General features: G+C 40.8%; 1 protein-coding gene across 1 annotated transcript; it reads left to right on the forward strand.

Moving 5' to 3' along the window:
* Positions 1–6,064: 6,064 nt before the first annotated feature.
* On the forward strand, positions 6,065–9,784 carry FAM237B (family with sequence similarity 237 member B). Its single transcript, XM_061997274.1, has 3 exons — positions 6,065–6,144; positions 8,309–8,705; positions 9,410–9,784. Exons 2-3 carry the CDS (start codon positions 8,309–8,311, stop codon positions 9,433–9,435), a joined length of 423 nt encoding a protein of 140 aa, XP_061853258.1. The 5' UTR covers positions 6,065–6,144; the 3' UTR covers positions 9,436–9,784.
* Positions 9,785–14,828: the final 5,044 nt, after the last annotated feature.

Here is a 14,828-nt window from a genome sequence, read left to right on the forward strand (position 1 = left end):
GGTCCTCGGCCAGCCGCCCGCCAGGCGACGCACCGGCTTGGTTTGAGCTCCGCGCTCCAGTCCTCGCTTCTCTCCAAAGCGTTTCTAGCCGAGAGGCGGTTTGAAGGCGACGTGTGGGGAGGGATTGACAGAAGGGACAGCGAGGCCCCGGCTACCGGCACCGTGAGGTGTTGAACAGGGTCCGCAGTCTGAAGCAGCGCGTTCTCCCTGTATGCCGTTCTCCTATGCCGATTAGATACAGCATCTGCTGTTGGCTTTGCCCAAGCAGTCGGATGCTTTAAAAGCCCGTTGGCCATAGTGCTGATGTGCGCTCCCTCGAAGAGTTAGGACCTGACCTTTCCACGACGCTGATTTCGGGATATGGGTGATGCTAATACACGGCTTTGCTAAGGCTTGCAGTGCACGTTTCCTACATAGGCATGAATGAGAAAATACATTGTAAAGCATGACATTAGTAAGGTCGGAACAGTATAATTGGTGAAAAAAAAAGCCCCCGTGTTCTGTCACAAGTCTTTATCTTGTACATAAACATTTTTCAGACAGTATGAGCATATTTACAGGTTTTTTTTAAGCCCAAATGTTCATGAAAAAGTAAACAGTCTTCTGTTCCTTCTTACAGCCCTTCAATAAGGTCATGCATTCTCAGTGGCAGTTGTTGGCTACCTGAGGAGAGTCATTACCATTTCTTCTAATTTAATATTAAAAAAAAAAGTTTAACAACTGATTTCTCTGTTGTATAGTTTAAAAAAAACTCCACTGTATAAAAGCCAGTATTGTGCCATGTACATGCTAAATACCCTGACAAAACACTTAAGCAGTATCCAGGATTTATCACAACATGCAATATTGTCCAATACCATATTAAGAATGTAAATTTGGTTTTGTTAGTTGTTTGTTACTTCTGTTTCTTAGTTGTTTCATGTCCTGGGACATCAGAGCTGGAAGCTGGATTTATAAAATATATGAAAAATAGTAGCTATTTACTTAGATTCTCTGGTGTCTTGTTGTTTAGGCTTTATGTTTGCTCTAATTTTGCTTTATTTTGTACGCTAGAAAAGTTAGGCCAATACCTATATTTTTAAAACCTACCTATATACAGTTTTATCTAGTCAATAGCTAATTAGGGTAAAGGAACCTTCATTTTTGCAAAAATTTTAGACATAAATTAGGAAAACTCTGTTATTTTTTAAAAAGAAATCAGGGGAGAATGAATAAAAAAGTCCAAATTCCTACTCCTGTGCTTTTCAGCTGACCCACACTTCTCCCTCTGACTTAAAAATGCAAACTGTGGGGTTTCTTTGCAACTAGGCTTTTCAGAAGAAGGAACAGAAGCACAGCTGTCATTCAGAATGATTATTCCTCATGACTTATGGTCATCTTGTGACTGAATAAAATAATTTACTTCCACTGAAAACAATTGTACAGGCTACTGCAATACAGAATCGGGGTTATTTTTGTCTTGGAGTGTCATATTCCACATGAGTTTTTAGTAGTATTTTTGGAAGACCTTAGCCTCTTTCATGACCCTTTTCTTTCCATGTACATGTATGCAGAAAAAACCTGCTCAAAAGCTTTTCACTCTGTTGACTATTACTGACCTGCTTTTTCTGCTGTTCCATGCTATTTTTACCAATCAATCAACTATATATTCTGTTTCAGCTAAAAATACTTCTAATTTCTGCCAACTGGACATGCTTATATCATACCATTACACAATCTTTAGAGCAGAGGATTTTTCAGTCATATAAATGGAGGAGCAGGAGATGTGACTGTCACCTAGAGCACCCAAGTTTTAAATCTCCTGAGTTCAAAGTATGCCTTTCCTCTGTCCCAAAGGTCATTTTGCCATGTGGAGAAAGGCAAGATGGACCATGTGAATGGCAGAACAGAAATTATCAAAATTTTGCTGCAAAAAATACAAAACTCTGTGATCATGAGGACTACATCTGTATTTCTGAAACAGGTGATATGTAAAACCTTGCAGAAAATGTTTTGAATGGATCTCTTAGGATTATTCTAACATGACTGGCAAATGGCAAGCATGGGCCTGGCCTTGAGGTATCTGAAGAGTCTAAGCTGCTGAGACTCCCTCTGGACTCAGTAGTGAGAGGTGCCTCCTGAGGACATCATTGATAGCTCCCTGTGGACCCCTGTCTGTGTTAAGTCTTTGAAGTTAGGTGAGCTGAACCCAGACTGTAATTCTTATCTTTGAAATGAAGAGACCTGGCCAACCACAGACCCCAAAGTCTGGTCTCAGTTTTTCCTGCAGAGCTTTGGAAAAACTAAAATTTGCCATGCTAATACCCTACTGATAAAAAGTTTGACATGTTTATCACCTGGGAAGGAATGAGAATATGAGGCTTAGCAGAGAAATTGTGAAGAGAGATCGTGAGAAATAAGTTTGAAAATTAAGATGTCAGATTTAAAGTATTGGTTTTAGGATGGTTTTATTTGATGTTTTTTGTATGAACCCTAGTAAAATCAGTAAGAGCATGTTGATGAAATCTGGTAATGGTATATGTACTTAGGAATTATCATTAAGTACAAGGCGTATCTTGGGTGATACATTGCCATTTAAAGTAGGAAGGTATTAGTGTCACTGTTTAAGGCCCTAGTGAAATCTCATTTGGGGTACTGTGAAAGCTTCTAATTAATTGTTCTATAGCTGAGCTGAGGACAAAAGATGGGTAGAGGGAGGTTAGGCAATCCCCAGAGAGCTCGAGAGCCTTTTGTACAGACAGGTTTTAGGGTGGCTCAGCTTGTTTACTTCAACAAAACAAAAACGGAGAGGAGATAAAAGTGCTGTCTATAAATACGTCAGAAAGTAAATATGAAGGACGAAAAGCATTTAATTCGCAGGCACGAGAACAGATAGACATGTACCATTCATTAATAAGTACATCAGGAAATTAAAAGAATGTTTCTAGTAATAACAATCAAATTCTGAAGCAGCTTTTCCATGGAATTAGTGGGACCATTAAAAATATACCTATTTTTAATATGATGCTCCGTAAATATATGATTGTATAACAGAGCTTTCTGCAGCAACAGGGAACTAGGCGCTGCCATTCAGAAGGACCTTCTTGTTACCATGCAAATTCATAGTACAAGCGGAACATTTTGTCCAGATTTGTGGTTCATAACGTGGGAAAGACTGGCAGACTTATGGGGTTGGAAGAGATCTCCAGAGATCACCTCGTGCAACCCCCCTGCTAAAGCAGGACCACCTAGATCAGGTGATCAGGTGATCTGGACAGTAGGTGAGGTTCAGAAGTCCTTCTTATGCAGAAGCTTGTGCCACCATGACCCCAGTAAAGCACGCAATGTCAGCATTGTATTGAAAATAATAGGGAAAAGGAGATAAGCAAAAGAACTTTTAAGGGAGACACAGAAAGTGCAGGGAAGTTGCAGATGGCAGGAAGGTTATCCGCAAAGTTCTTCAAAGGATAAAGGTTTAGGCCCTGAGCTCTCCTTAGATACCAAGACAAGCATATATTAAATGACCCTGTGTTTTCATGCTTTGTTCTGCTTCTGGGGTGCTCCCTGCTGGAATTTAGTGCTGTTCAATAATCAGGACTGTTGAGAGCAGCATGGTCTGCAGTGGGTCTGCAGTGGGGTCTGCAGCTCATTGCCTTAGCAGAGCCTTATTTTCAGTGCACTGAACTTCCTTATGGCACAGCAGAAGGTCAAACCCAACATGAAGTTCCTGGGTGGACTGGCACAGCAAAGCCACTAACTAATGTTAATTCAACTAATTTAATCAATCCACAGCTCAACCTCAAAAAAGAGGAAGAAATTAAAACAGGTCCCTTACATATGTTGTGAGTTGAAGGTGTTAAATCCATTGACATAACACCAGATCTGTTTCAGCACTGAGTGAGCTTGCGCCACCAAGCTCGTACCAGCAGGGAACTGACATTTCATTTGAAATGTGCCATTGTGCATTTCTGGAACCTTTTATACCGGTGAGTACACGATCATACATACATGATGGTAAAAATTACTGCGGTTGGCTAATTTAAGACTCTGTAAAAGTCTTAGGATATTTAGATGGCTTATTTTCTAAATACTGTGCTTCAGAAACCTACCTGGTCACCCCAGGAGACACTCTGTTCTGCCTGGGCAGCACTGGTTCTGTTGCCTTTCCCTTGTGCTTTGCATTGGCTGTTCACTAGTGGGTGTGCCACACTCAAACTGAGGTAATGGGTCTGTGAGTACCCACAACCAAGGCTGAGCCTAGAGCATCATCACCCTGTTATTTCTTTACTTCAGATGGTGCTAATTAGTAATGCAGGGGTGACTCAATACTTTCTCATCAGTGAGTCCTGTTTATATAAGCATGTGCAGTCACAGAGGTACTGTAATTCAGCCATACAAAAGGCTGATGCCATTTTAAAACTCTCCACACTAATTTAGACATAGTCAGTGCAAAGTCTGATTTTCATGCTAAATGATGCTTCGGTTCCTGCTCTTTCTGTTCTTGTCATGTACTTCACTTACTTATATACGATCGGTTGAAAATCACAAGAGTACTCTGCAGCAAATCACAGTTTTACTGCTCTCGTTTCTCTCATTACATAAATCACCAGGTAGTGAGCTGTAAAGCAGGCTGTTCCTTCAGACAACATCTCATGCACGAAAGATACTGATGTCCGGCTATACACACAACCTTGAAGAAAGCTGTTGTCTTTGTGCATGAATTCAGCAGCGTTTGATTTCTCCATGGACACAGTGTTGCAGAGTGAAGTGATTTTATGGTGTGTGCCAGATGGTGGGATTTTCACTGTACTTTGAGCAGTAGCCTTTGCAAACCACATGCCTTTAAAGAGGAGTGAAGCTGTGAAGGAGGCCAAGTCTCACCAGTGCCTTGTGAACCTTTGAAAAGCCTTTACAAAGATGTAATTTCTGTGAGGCAGTCACCAGACCTTGACATTCAAAAGATTTGTTTTTAAGTTGCCTGAAGCTACATACAGGCAAAGTATTTGTTCCCACATTGTGCCAGAGTGATTGTATATGAAAAAGAAACTTACCTTCTACTTGAGCTTTCCATGCAAGTGTTTTCCTTTGGTTTTCAATTTTGTTTCTATACACTAAGCCAGTTTACCACTTCTTGTCCTATAGGTCTTCAAAAGACTTTACTTTCACAGATCTTCACACCATGCAGGATAGACTCTGGTCTCTGAAGTTAATAGAAAAGGAAATCACACTGGCAAAAGCCGCAGGCCTGCAAGTTATTCTTTGTCAGGAATTGTCTAGACATAAGGAGATGGCATCCATCTTGTAATCTGAAATTGAACCACAACAGGTTAGAAAGAAACACTGAATTTCAGTGTATTAGTAAAAATACTTCAAGTTTAATGATGTTGGCTGCTAATGGTTTGATGGTAATGTTGAATAAATTCTAGTTCCTTTGAAAGTGAAAGACTGATGATCTTAGCAGAGACAGGAAAGTCTTTGCCCACTGGCACAGAAGGGCTGCTGCTGGTTGGCAGATGTGGGCTCCAGCACTGGCAGCAGCTTCTAGAGGGGATGTTGTTATGTGCAAATAAAATGACATCCAAAACCTCCCTGGCAACCAGGTTAATGGGAGATTTTTTTAATAGTTGTGTAAAACTGACCTCAAGTCAGGGAGTGTCTATAAAAAGGGAACTGGAATAGTATATGCACATAGAGCCTAGAAGTTCTGGACTGGACATCCATTTTTCCATCCTTTTGAAGTGTTGTCTTTGGTGGATGCATGCTCTGGTGGGGAGACACGGTTGTGGGTGGAGACCTGGGCATATAAAATAAGATTTGGAGACAGATTTACTATCCCTCTTATTTCTCTGCCTCTAACGGCCCCCTGCGTCTCCCCTACACCCCCATCGCCGCTGCCCGCCGCCCGGGCCACTAGCCCCCGAAGCCCGCTGAAGAGGAGGGCTGGCCGCCGCCGCGCGCTGTCGCCCGTCCCGCCCCCGGAGGTCGCGCTGCTGCCGCGGCGATGGTTGTGCCCGTGGCAGTGCTGGGTGTGCAGCGCCGTCTCGCCACCAGCCGAGCCGACAGCGCCTGCCAGGCACTCGCAACCCCTACGGGAAGTTCCTTCTTTTTCTCCGAGCGACCGACTGCTGTTTCAAGGCTACTGTTCTCCGTCTCGTCAGAAACATTGTGAGTATTAACTTCTGCTGTGGCTCTTTAGTTACTACCTTTGTGAAACTCTTCTGGCTTGTACTGCATAGATATTACTAGTTCAAAGCCACTGTTAGGCTTGCTGAGGTCCCTGCTCCCGTTTGAGGTGTTGAAATGGATCCGTAGAATTTTAGTTCTTAGCTGGATTAAAGCATTAAATCAGAACAACTCAAAATGTTGGTGGCTTCCCAACTGCCGTTTTCTTACTTTGTAGCTAAATTGCCACTATATCTGTCCTCTAAATGCTGGTGCGAAGTGAAGTGGAAGTGAGGAGAGGCTTTTCCATCCCTGCTAGTTTGCTGGAGCCAGTTTTCTAACAACCCAAGAAAGAGAAACTGTAATGCATTCATAAACTCTTGGGATGCTAAGGCAGGTAATCCTGCTGCCTGCTGAAATGTAGCTAGCAGGTGAAGTTTTAGAAAGGAATTAGGTTGGGGGTTATCTGTCTGCCTCATTCCCTTGAGTCTGAACGGTGAGGTAGAGAAATACATGAATTTGGGGACTTCAGATGGCTGCAGCAGTGTAAATATAAAAGTAAAGAAAAAGTAATGTAAAAGTAAAGAAACTTCTTTCCTGTAAGGGTGATGGGAGTCCTGGCATAGGCTGCCTAAAGAGGGTGTGGAATCTCCATCTCTGGAGGTTTTCAAAAGCTGCCTATATGATTTCTTGTGTGACCTGATGGAGGTGAACTTGCTTCATCAGGGGGTTGGACTAGACATCTCTAGAGTTCCCTTCCATTCCCTACCATTTTGTGATTCTGTGATTCTGTAATGGCACATTCAAACTAAAAAACATCCCTGAACCCTGAGGCTTCAGGTCCTATTTCCTGATCCAGCCTAGTAAGACTGTGAACTCCACAGTCCTACCTCAGCTCTATCTTCTTGCCAACAGTTCACAAATATGTTCTATTCTTTTTGGGTTATCCTCTCTTTAATTGTATCACTAGGAGTTGCAGCAAGAATGGCTATGTGTTAACACTTAACAGACATCAAAGACTGACTTTTCATACTGCCACTGCCCAAAGGTATTCCAAGTGGGAGAGCACACTTGCAATTCTAGCCAACTTCCCAGTAAAATGTACAGTTGCCCAAAATGTTGCCTTGTACCTGCACAAAACCTCACATAATTTTTTAATTGTATTTTACTTTCTGAATTGGAAACTGTGGGAATGAGCATGGCACCAACTATTTGACACAGAATTGATTTAGGATACCAAAATAAGGGGCACTGTCTGAGAGTTGTGACTGACATGTTTTTCTCCAAACTTCTTCCTGTGCTCACTTTTCTTTTTGCTTGTTTCCCTCTTTATGTTTACCCTCCTCTTCCACTGCACTTTATCTTGATAGGAAGGACTGAAAAAAAAAAAAATCACATGTTTTGGTGATGTTCTGTCTAAACCTGCTTTGAGCATATGGAATATGCATTATATGAAAACTGTGGTTTTCCCAGAGGGAATCCATATGCAATAATAAACACAGACTCTGTAGCATCTCATGCTACAATAAGTTCTCATTATGCTTCCTGCATTGTTATTCTTTCTATAGCCAGTTGTCCAGATAGTTTCTGTTTTACGTATGTGCTAGAAACAGTTGTACCAAGAGTTTGCTTAATTTTCTAACATAAACCAGAAAGGAATTTGCCTTTTTCCAGCCTTGCAACAGCCATTGAATGAATTCATAAGCTGACTAAACTCACCCAGTCAAGTGTAAGGGTCTGATTTACTGGCCCATCATTACCAGCTTTCTGAGTCAGACTGTTCCATGAAAGACTGGATGTCTGCAACAGTGCTTCTTGTCCGCAATCATTTCAAATACCATACTGCTAGGATTCTTTAAGCATCTGCTATTAATTCTGGTTTTACTGGTGATCTAAGCACACGGGTTTAGGGCACGAAGTCTTGAACTCAAGGAGCAGTTTCGACATAGACTGCAATCACTTCAAACTTTCTGCTTCAGGTTTTCATGTTCTAAAAAGCATTAACAATTTCTACGTGCAAACCTGGTTCCAGCATTAGGGTTCATTGACTGGTATTTGTTGCATGGTTTGAGAAGAAGTATTTTTCTGTATATATACATAAATCATCTCTTGGAGTACCCTTGAAAATTATGTAAGAATCACTGTGATTGTATACACTTTCTTTCAGATGTCTTCTTGGAGTATGGAACCTGTATGGAAACAAAAGTGGTATCTTCAGCTGGGCTGTATACTGATACTGAACTTGGTTTATGCCAATCTAGACTATCAAAAAGAGACTCCTGCAAGCTTGGGTCAGATTGACAATCATTGCTGGGAGGTATCATCCCATGGGCTGGTGGAAATGAAGAAACTGAAACTAGCAGATACAGTTGCTGATCTCTGGGACTTCATGATGTTCCTAAAGGAATCCCCCAAGCCCAAGCACAATGAACTCTTCAACGATTTAGCCCAGGATTTCTGGGATATATATGTAGACTGTGTGCTCTCAAGATCTCATGGAATGGGCAGAAGACAACTAATGTCTCCCAAATATTCTTCCACATACTCATATAGAACTTTAGAAGGTAACTTTAGCATATGGTGTTAGTCTGCTACATACTAATATTAACCTGAACTGCTGCTCTAGCTCTGTGCTTGACTGTTTAGAGAAGTCAGTTTAGTCATTTCTAGTTTTCTGACTTTCCTTGCCAAAAATGTTTGCATTGTTCAATGGTGGCTACTTCCACAATGCATGAGTCAGAAGTTGTTAAGGTGCTACATCGCTATATTTAACAAAGCATAAAAAATGTCAGGTGTGCATGTGGGGGTGTGCAGAAATGGACAGGCTGCATTCTCTGTTTATCACTGCGTGCATATATATGATGTTATAATACAGAAAAGTTTCCTGGTATCTGGACTTCAGACTCAACTTTGTGGAATCATCCCTTTGTGAGAAGGGAAGCTCAGATACCTGACCAACTGCAACCTGTTTGTCCCATTGAAGTGATTGACACCTAATGTGATTTCATGGTCATGGCCAATCATTGAACGGTGACAGATTCTGGTCATTGTGGTCTGGGGTGAGTCTGAATGGAGATGGTGTAGGTGATTTGCTTTAGATCTTTCTAACCAGTTCTAGATCTGCTGGCTTCCTTCCTTCTCAGCAATAGACTCTGATGTAATCAGTCAGGTGTTCTAGGTTTCCAGACTGAACATGGAGATCATTTAATCCTAGCTCTCCTAACCATGTTTCTTGGAAAGTAACGACCTTTCTCTCATAATCTTGCAGGGTCAGCTTTCACCAACCCATTTTAGGCCAAAAGGGGAGAAAATGAAGATGCCTCAACAAGGTACCATCATAATGAAGGAGCACAAAAACACAGCATATACTGTAGATGCTTAGACACATCCATGTTTCAACTTTTTTCTTTTTGCTGTACTTAATCACTGCTAAACTAAGTATGTGAGCTCCCACATTGTCACTTTTGCTCTCATGTCTTGCAATCTACCAAGGTCGCCTTTTTCCCACTGTACATGTGAATGCTTTTGTGTTTTTAGTCAACTTCTTTTTTCTCTCAGGTAAGCATGTAAGTCTGAACCGGTGTTGTATTTTTGTAGAGGTTCATCTTTTCCGATAATTCTTTTTTAAAAGTTAACTTGGATGGAAACCCAATATATTTTTTTATGTTAAGCAATGCAGAAAATGTCACCAAACATATTTTATACAGTGTCTTGCACAATCAACTTTAGGAATTGCAATGAAGCGTGACATCAAGCTAAAGGGAAAGATTATGCTCATTGTAATGTCCCACGCAGTCTAAACTTTGTATTTTATCACCGCTTAAGTCTAGGCTGTGCAGTAATTAAAGTATTTTTCTATGCAGCAACGTCTGAGAGTAGTCATTTTCTTGTATATTAACATGTTATTTGTAAAACCACTACTACATTATATTAAGAACAGCACTTTACACAAGACTGTTCTTTATTTACACAGTTGTATGGTAAATAGGGTGACAGAGTCCACCCCTGTCTTAGGAGGCACAGCATCACAGTTAAGCCACATGCATGAAGGGGTTTGAATGAGTGCAAGATTGGCTTGAATGCTGCTCCCACTGTAAGAAACCAGCCAGTATGGGTAAGCTGATCCAGGGAGATGAACTGTCCTGTCAAACCACTTCTGAGCACAGAAAGCTGAGAACACATGGGAACACTCATTGACACTGACTGTTCTCTGGTTTTACTCCTTGGGCAACGCAGCTTGCTCAGTCCCTGTAATGTTCCAGCCTTTTATAAGATCCCAGCTGGGTTTGACTATTGTAGGGAACAATACTTACAGAGTAACAGCACATAAACTTTCATCAGTAATAAGAAATCCATCCCACGTAATGTGTAGCTCACATATATATCTTGTAAAATATCCAATGACTATCATAGATTTGTAAGTGTTCATTTAGGTCAACACAACATTGAAGTGAACCTTGCAAAACATGTCTCCTACATTGTTCTGGAGAGGGTACAGAAGTAGCGAGAAATTTGTCTTACCCATTATTATCATTGTAAGCTCCTGACACAGAAAGTATTTTAAACACAACTTTTCTTGTGTGCCAATAGAGGGAGTCAGGACACACATAAACCCATCTGTTTCAGGAACAGACACATGATGAGCAGCTATGTGAGAGCCACTGTCTTATCTGTATCAGCAATATCCAATTTATAAAGCAGTGTTGCATTTTCAACAAATAAAGTGTTTTAACTACCAAAAAACAGCTAAATAAATTCACACTTACAAATAATTTTATTCATCACCTACAGAAATGTAGAACTATGATAACATTTTCAAGTTAATATTTCCTATATTAGTGATCTTCTAATTGAATGGCAGAGCAAGGCATCTTATGCACTTTCAAATGCTCCATCCTTCCCCAGACTTTGTTTTAAGTCTTTGTTTTAATTAGTTTTCTATAGGAAATAAAGGTGCTTAGCTTGTACCATAACTGGCTCCAGAATGCTTGGGTAATCCATTGCTATAGTCACCCTGCAGTGTCTGCCCACAGGGCAGGTGATTTTGAGCAGCAGGAACACAGCACCACAAGCAGCAACAGCAAAGCAAATTCCAGGTGGATGTACGTGTTCTGTCTACAACAGAGCCATGGAAAGGTAGCTGGCTGCTCCTGGGGTGTCCACAAGAGAGACTAATGGTGAATGGGAAGATATTTTCCTACAGCAACATTCAGCACTTGCTTTCTTTCTGTCCCTGTGTTACAGCAGAAACAGCAAGCCCAGTTTACCTGAGTTCCCCTTGACCATAGTCCATGGCTGTTGGGCAAAATCAAATGCTGCCTATGTTGCTGTAAAGCCTTATGGTATTATCTATTCATGAAGTATAAATATAGCCATTTTGGGAAATTCTGTCCCTGTCCACAACACAGAAGAACTTATCTACACAGGAATGCAGATAAGCCAGGCACTTCTTTATTATGCAGCACTGGGAAAACATGTGCTCCTCCATAAGTGCTTGTTAGTTACCATTTTCAGGGTTTTTATACAGCTCAAACAAAAGAATCACATTTGCCAACAAAAGCATGCATAAAATGTGCATCTATCAGTTTAGCCCTTCACCTTGACTGGTTCCCAACCAACACAAACTTTCCAAAATCAGTGATTGGTCAAAAAAAAGATACCAGTCCCTTTGTTTTAGTAACAACTAAGGTAACAGCCAAGGTAACCTAAGGAATACATTTGCCAGGGTCTTGTAGTTAAGGTAACAGCTAAGGTAACCTAACAAATACATTCACCAGGGTCTTGTAGCTAAGGTAACAGGTACCCATCAGGTGTGGTATGTAACTCTTGCAGTTTGATCCTTATGTGATTCAAATAAATACTTACTTAATCAATAGGTATTTGAGTTATTTGCAAGTACTTAGCTAGTTGATTGAACTATTACTAGGTGATTAACAAGTGCTTAACAAGTGCTTGACTACTTATTTGATGATAAGTTGTTAACTAAAATAATTGTGTATCTGCAACATCCCCTCCCCTCTCCAGCCTTTATTACAACTCAGGAGCATTTGCAGCTACTTGCCTGCAGGTCAGGGTGTCTGTAGCAGAAGCACACACAATGCTGTGGGGCAAGAATTCTGTGAGGCTCACATAGTGCCTGATTTACAGTCTACACATTAGCATAAAATGGTTTCCAAATAAAAGATCTTTTATATCCATGCCTTGGCTACAGTGCAGCGCTGTAGCTTTTGCACAAAAACTGGAAGGTCTTACATGAGTCCTGTATGATTTTTTGGGAAAAATGGGTCTTTGCTTTGCTGCCAGTAGTCATGAGTCACCCACACATTCACATATACCCAATAATGTGTAAAACCTCTAAACATCAATCTGTTTGTTCTCCTAGACAAATATTTATTAGGTTTCTATTGTGATAATGATGTAGAGCTTTATACTAACATGTGCTAATAAACCTTATACTAACTTATCGCAATAGCATAAAGCTTATTTTTCAGACAGGACAAAATTCACACAAGCTGTAAAAGGTCACGCTTATCTCCTCACACAATACCTCCGGGGTCCTCCAGCTTCCTTGAGGGCACAAACCGGTTCTGCGAGAGGCCAAGCGATATCTGAAGATCAGGGGTGAGAAAGCCTCAGGACTTATCAGCCTTCATCTCCCAAGGCCCCAAAGACCATCACCGGCCATCACCGGGAGACATCACGCAAATGAAAGGAAGAAAAGACCTAATTTACATGCGAAATCGGGGACAGGTTGTGTCTTTGTCTAGGCGGATAATGTCATCATATGATTTTGTAACTTTGTAACAAATATAAGTCAAGCAAGTTGCCGAGTCGGGTGCGCACGTTTGTGGTGGAGCGATCCCCCGTGCGCCTGGCGCCGAATAAACATACCTTCTTTGTAACTCTTTGAGTTATAGAGTTTGATTCCGCAAGTCAATAAGACAATGGAGTACACTTTTTGTGGTAGATATATTTTCACATTCTCTAAATCAGTAATGAAACAGCAGAGCTGAGCTAAATAGTTATCTTTACTTAGATAATTTCTCTGTACCTTAGCTTACCTGTCTTGTAGGCAGGCAAGAAATACACATACAGGCTTGTTTAATAAAACAAGCTTAAACTTTATGCAGATAATTTTTGGAAAAAAATGTACCAGTGAAACCAGGTTATACAGAAAAATTATATGTTAGCAAAGGGCCAGCATAAAAATGAAATTAAATTAGCATAGCTCAATTTAATTTCTCTAGCTTTAAGCACTAGATGACTGTCTTACTCTACAATGCAATGTTTAACAGACCTGCCCTTTCTCTCTACACACGTGGAGATTTCTCTAAAGTTTAAGTAGCATTTCATATGGCTGTTTTATTTCATTATTTTCTTAGGGTTTTTCCTTTTACAGAATTTAAGTAGACAATTTCAAAGCAGAAATCTCTGTAATGCCAGCATTGCTGTGTCTTCTTACAGGGACAAACAGATTTTTAAGAATGTGAGAAATACTGGTGTTGCTTTTGCAGAATTAGAAAGAAATTAAGACAAGGAATTTCGACTGTTATCTGCCTGTGTGTAATGTAAATCAGTGGACTGACCATAAGACTTTTATCTGTTTGTTTGTAATGTTAACTAGAGTTTTAAATCTCAGGACTGTGGGGAATGGGTGATAAGATACAAAAATCAGACATCCCCTGAGGGGATTGTAGGCGCCTTGAGAAGTTAACCTTGGAGTACCCAACCAATGGGGAAACGAGGGAGGGACCTTGTGGCTGGGATAGGGAATAAAAAGCCGAATGTTTTACCTGTCAGGTGTGCCTACTAGCTAGGACACCCACTCTTGCAAGAATGCTTAATAAAAGTGCTTCACTGCAGAGTCTGACCTGAGTCTTTCGCGAGAAAGCTTGTTTTGTTTCTCACAAATAAACGTTTATAAACTGCCCCCCACTTCAGGAAGTAAAAAAGGGAGTTTGAAACTAAGTTCTACCTGTTCAGTTCAAATTTATTTCAGTTTTTCAAGCTGGCATTTAAAAAAGTGAAAGTCTGTACTTTTTTTCTCAAAATGTTGCTTACAGGCAAACCTGAGAGACTACGTGCCAGAGCTAGCGTGCCATAGAAACCCTGGCAATATCACAGCAATTTACGCCACAGCAATAGATTGCAATTGGTTGTAAAATGAATTAACAGCCTCAGGGAATCTTCTCCTGTTGTTAAAGAGCAAATTCTGGAAAAGTAAGGTTAGGAGACAATAGCTTAGAAACTGAGTCACCTACAAAAAGGTCTGCTGCTCACAAGTTTGTGTTGGTATTCTAGAGGTGCTAGGGTGCAAGAGGATGAGTTCTTGTTGGAGAGAAGATGGGCCATAACATAATAACTAGAATAGTAAGATCAGTTAAAGGACTGTGGGAAGCCCAGAAGGAAGCAAGACATTTCAGCATCTCTCCACTAGGCTCAGAGAAACTGTTGGCACAGACAAGCTTCTTTAGATGAAAAGTGAGAGAAGTCAGATGTCCTGATGCTAAAGGTGTCAATTCAAGAAAAAAATGGACTGGGACAAAAACCATGTGTGTACATTGGCCAGGACAATGAAGTACTGAATGTATTTATGTGAAGGTTCGTCACCCTGCTTAGCACAAAAGAGATACCTAACCTGCAATGTGTTGAACGTGTCAAGAAGAGATGGAAATCTAAATGGTGAA

This window comes from Colius striatus, chromosome 5, assembly GCF_028858725.1.
Source record: "Colius striatus isolate bColStr4 chromosome 5, bColStr4.1.hap1, whole genome shotgun sequence".
Taxonomy (NCBI): Eukaryota; Metazoa; Chordata; class Aves; order Coliiformes; family Coliidae; genus Colius; species Colius striatus.

Bases quoted from the DNA above. Each gene is read 5' to 3' on its own strand.
- FAM237B (XM_061997274.1), top strand. From the start codon at position 8,309: ATGTCTTCTTGGAGTATGGAACCTGTATGGAAACAAAAGTGGTATCTT. The intron at 8,706-9,409 runs GTAACTTTAGCA...ATAATCTTGCAG, and splicing joins CTCATATAGAACTTTAGAAG to GGTCAGCTTTCACCAACCCA.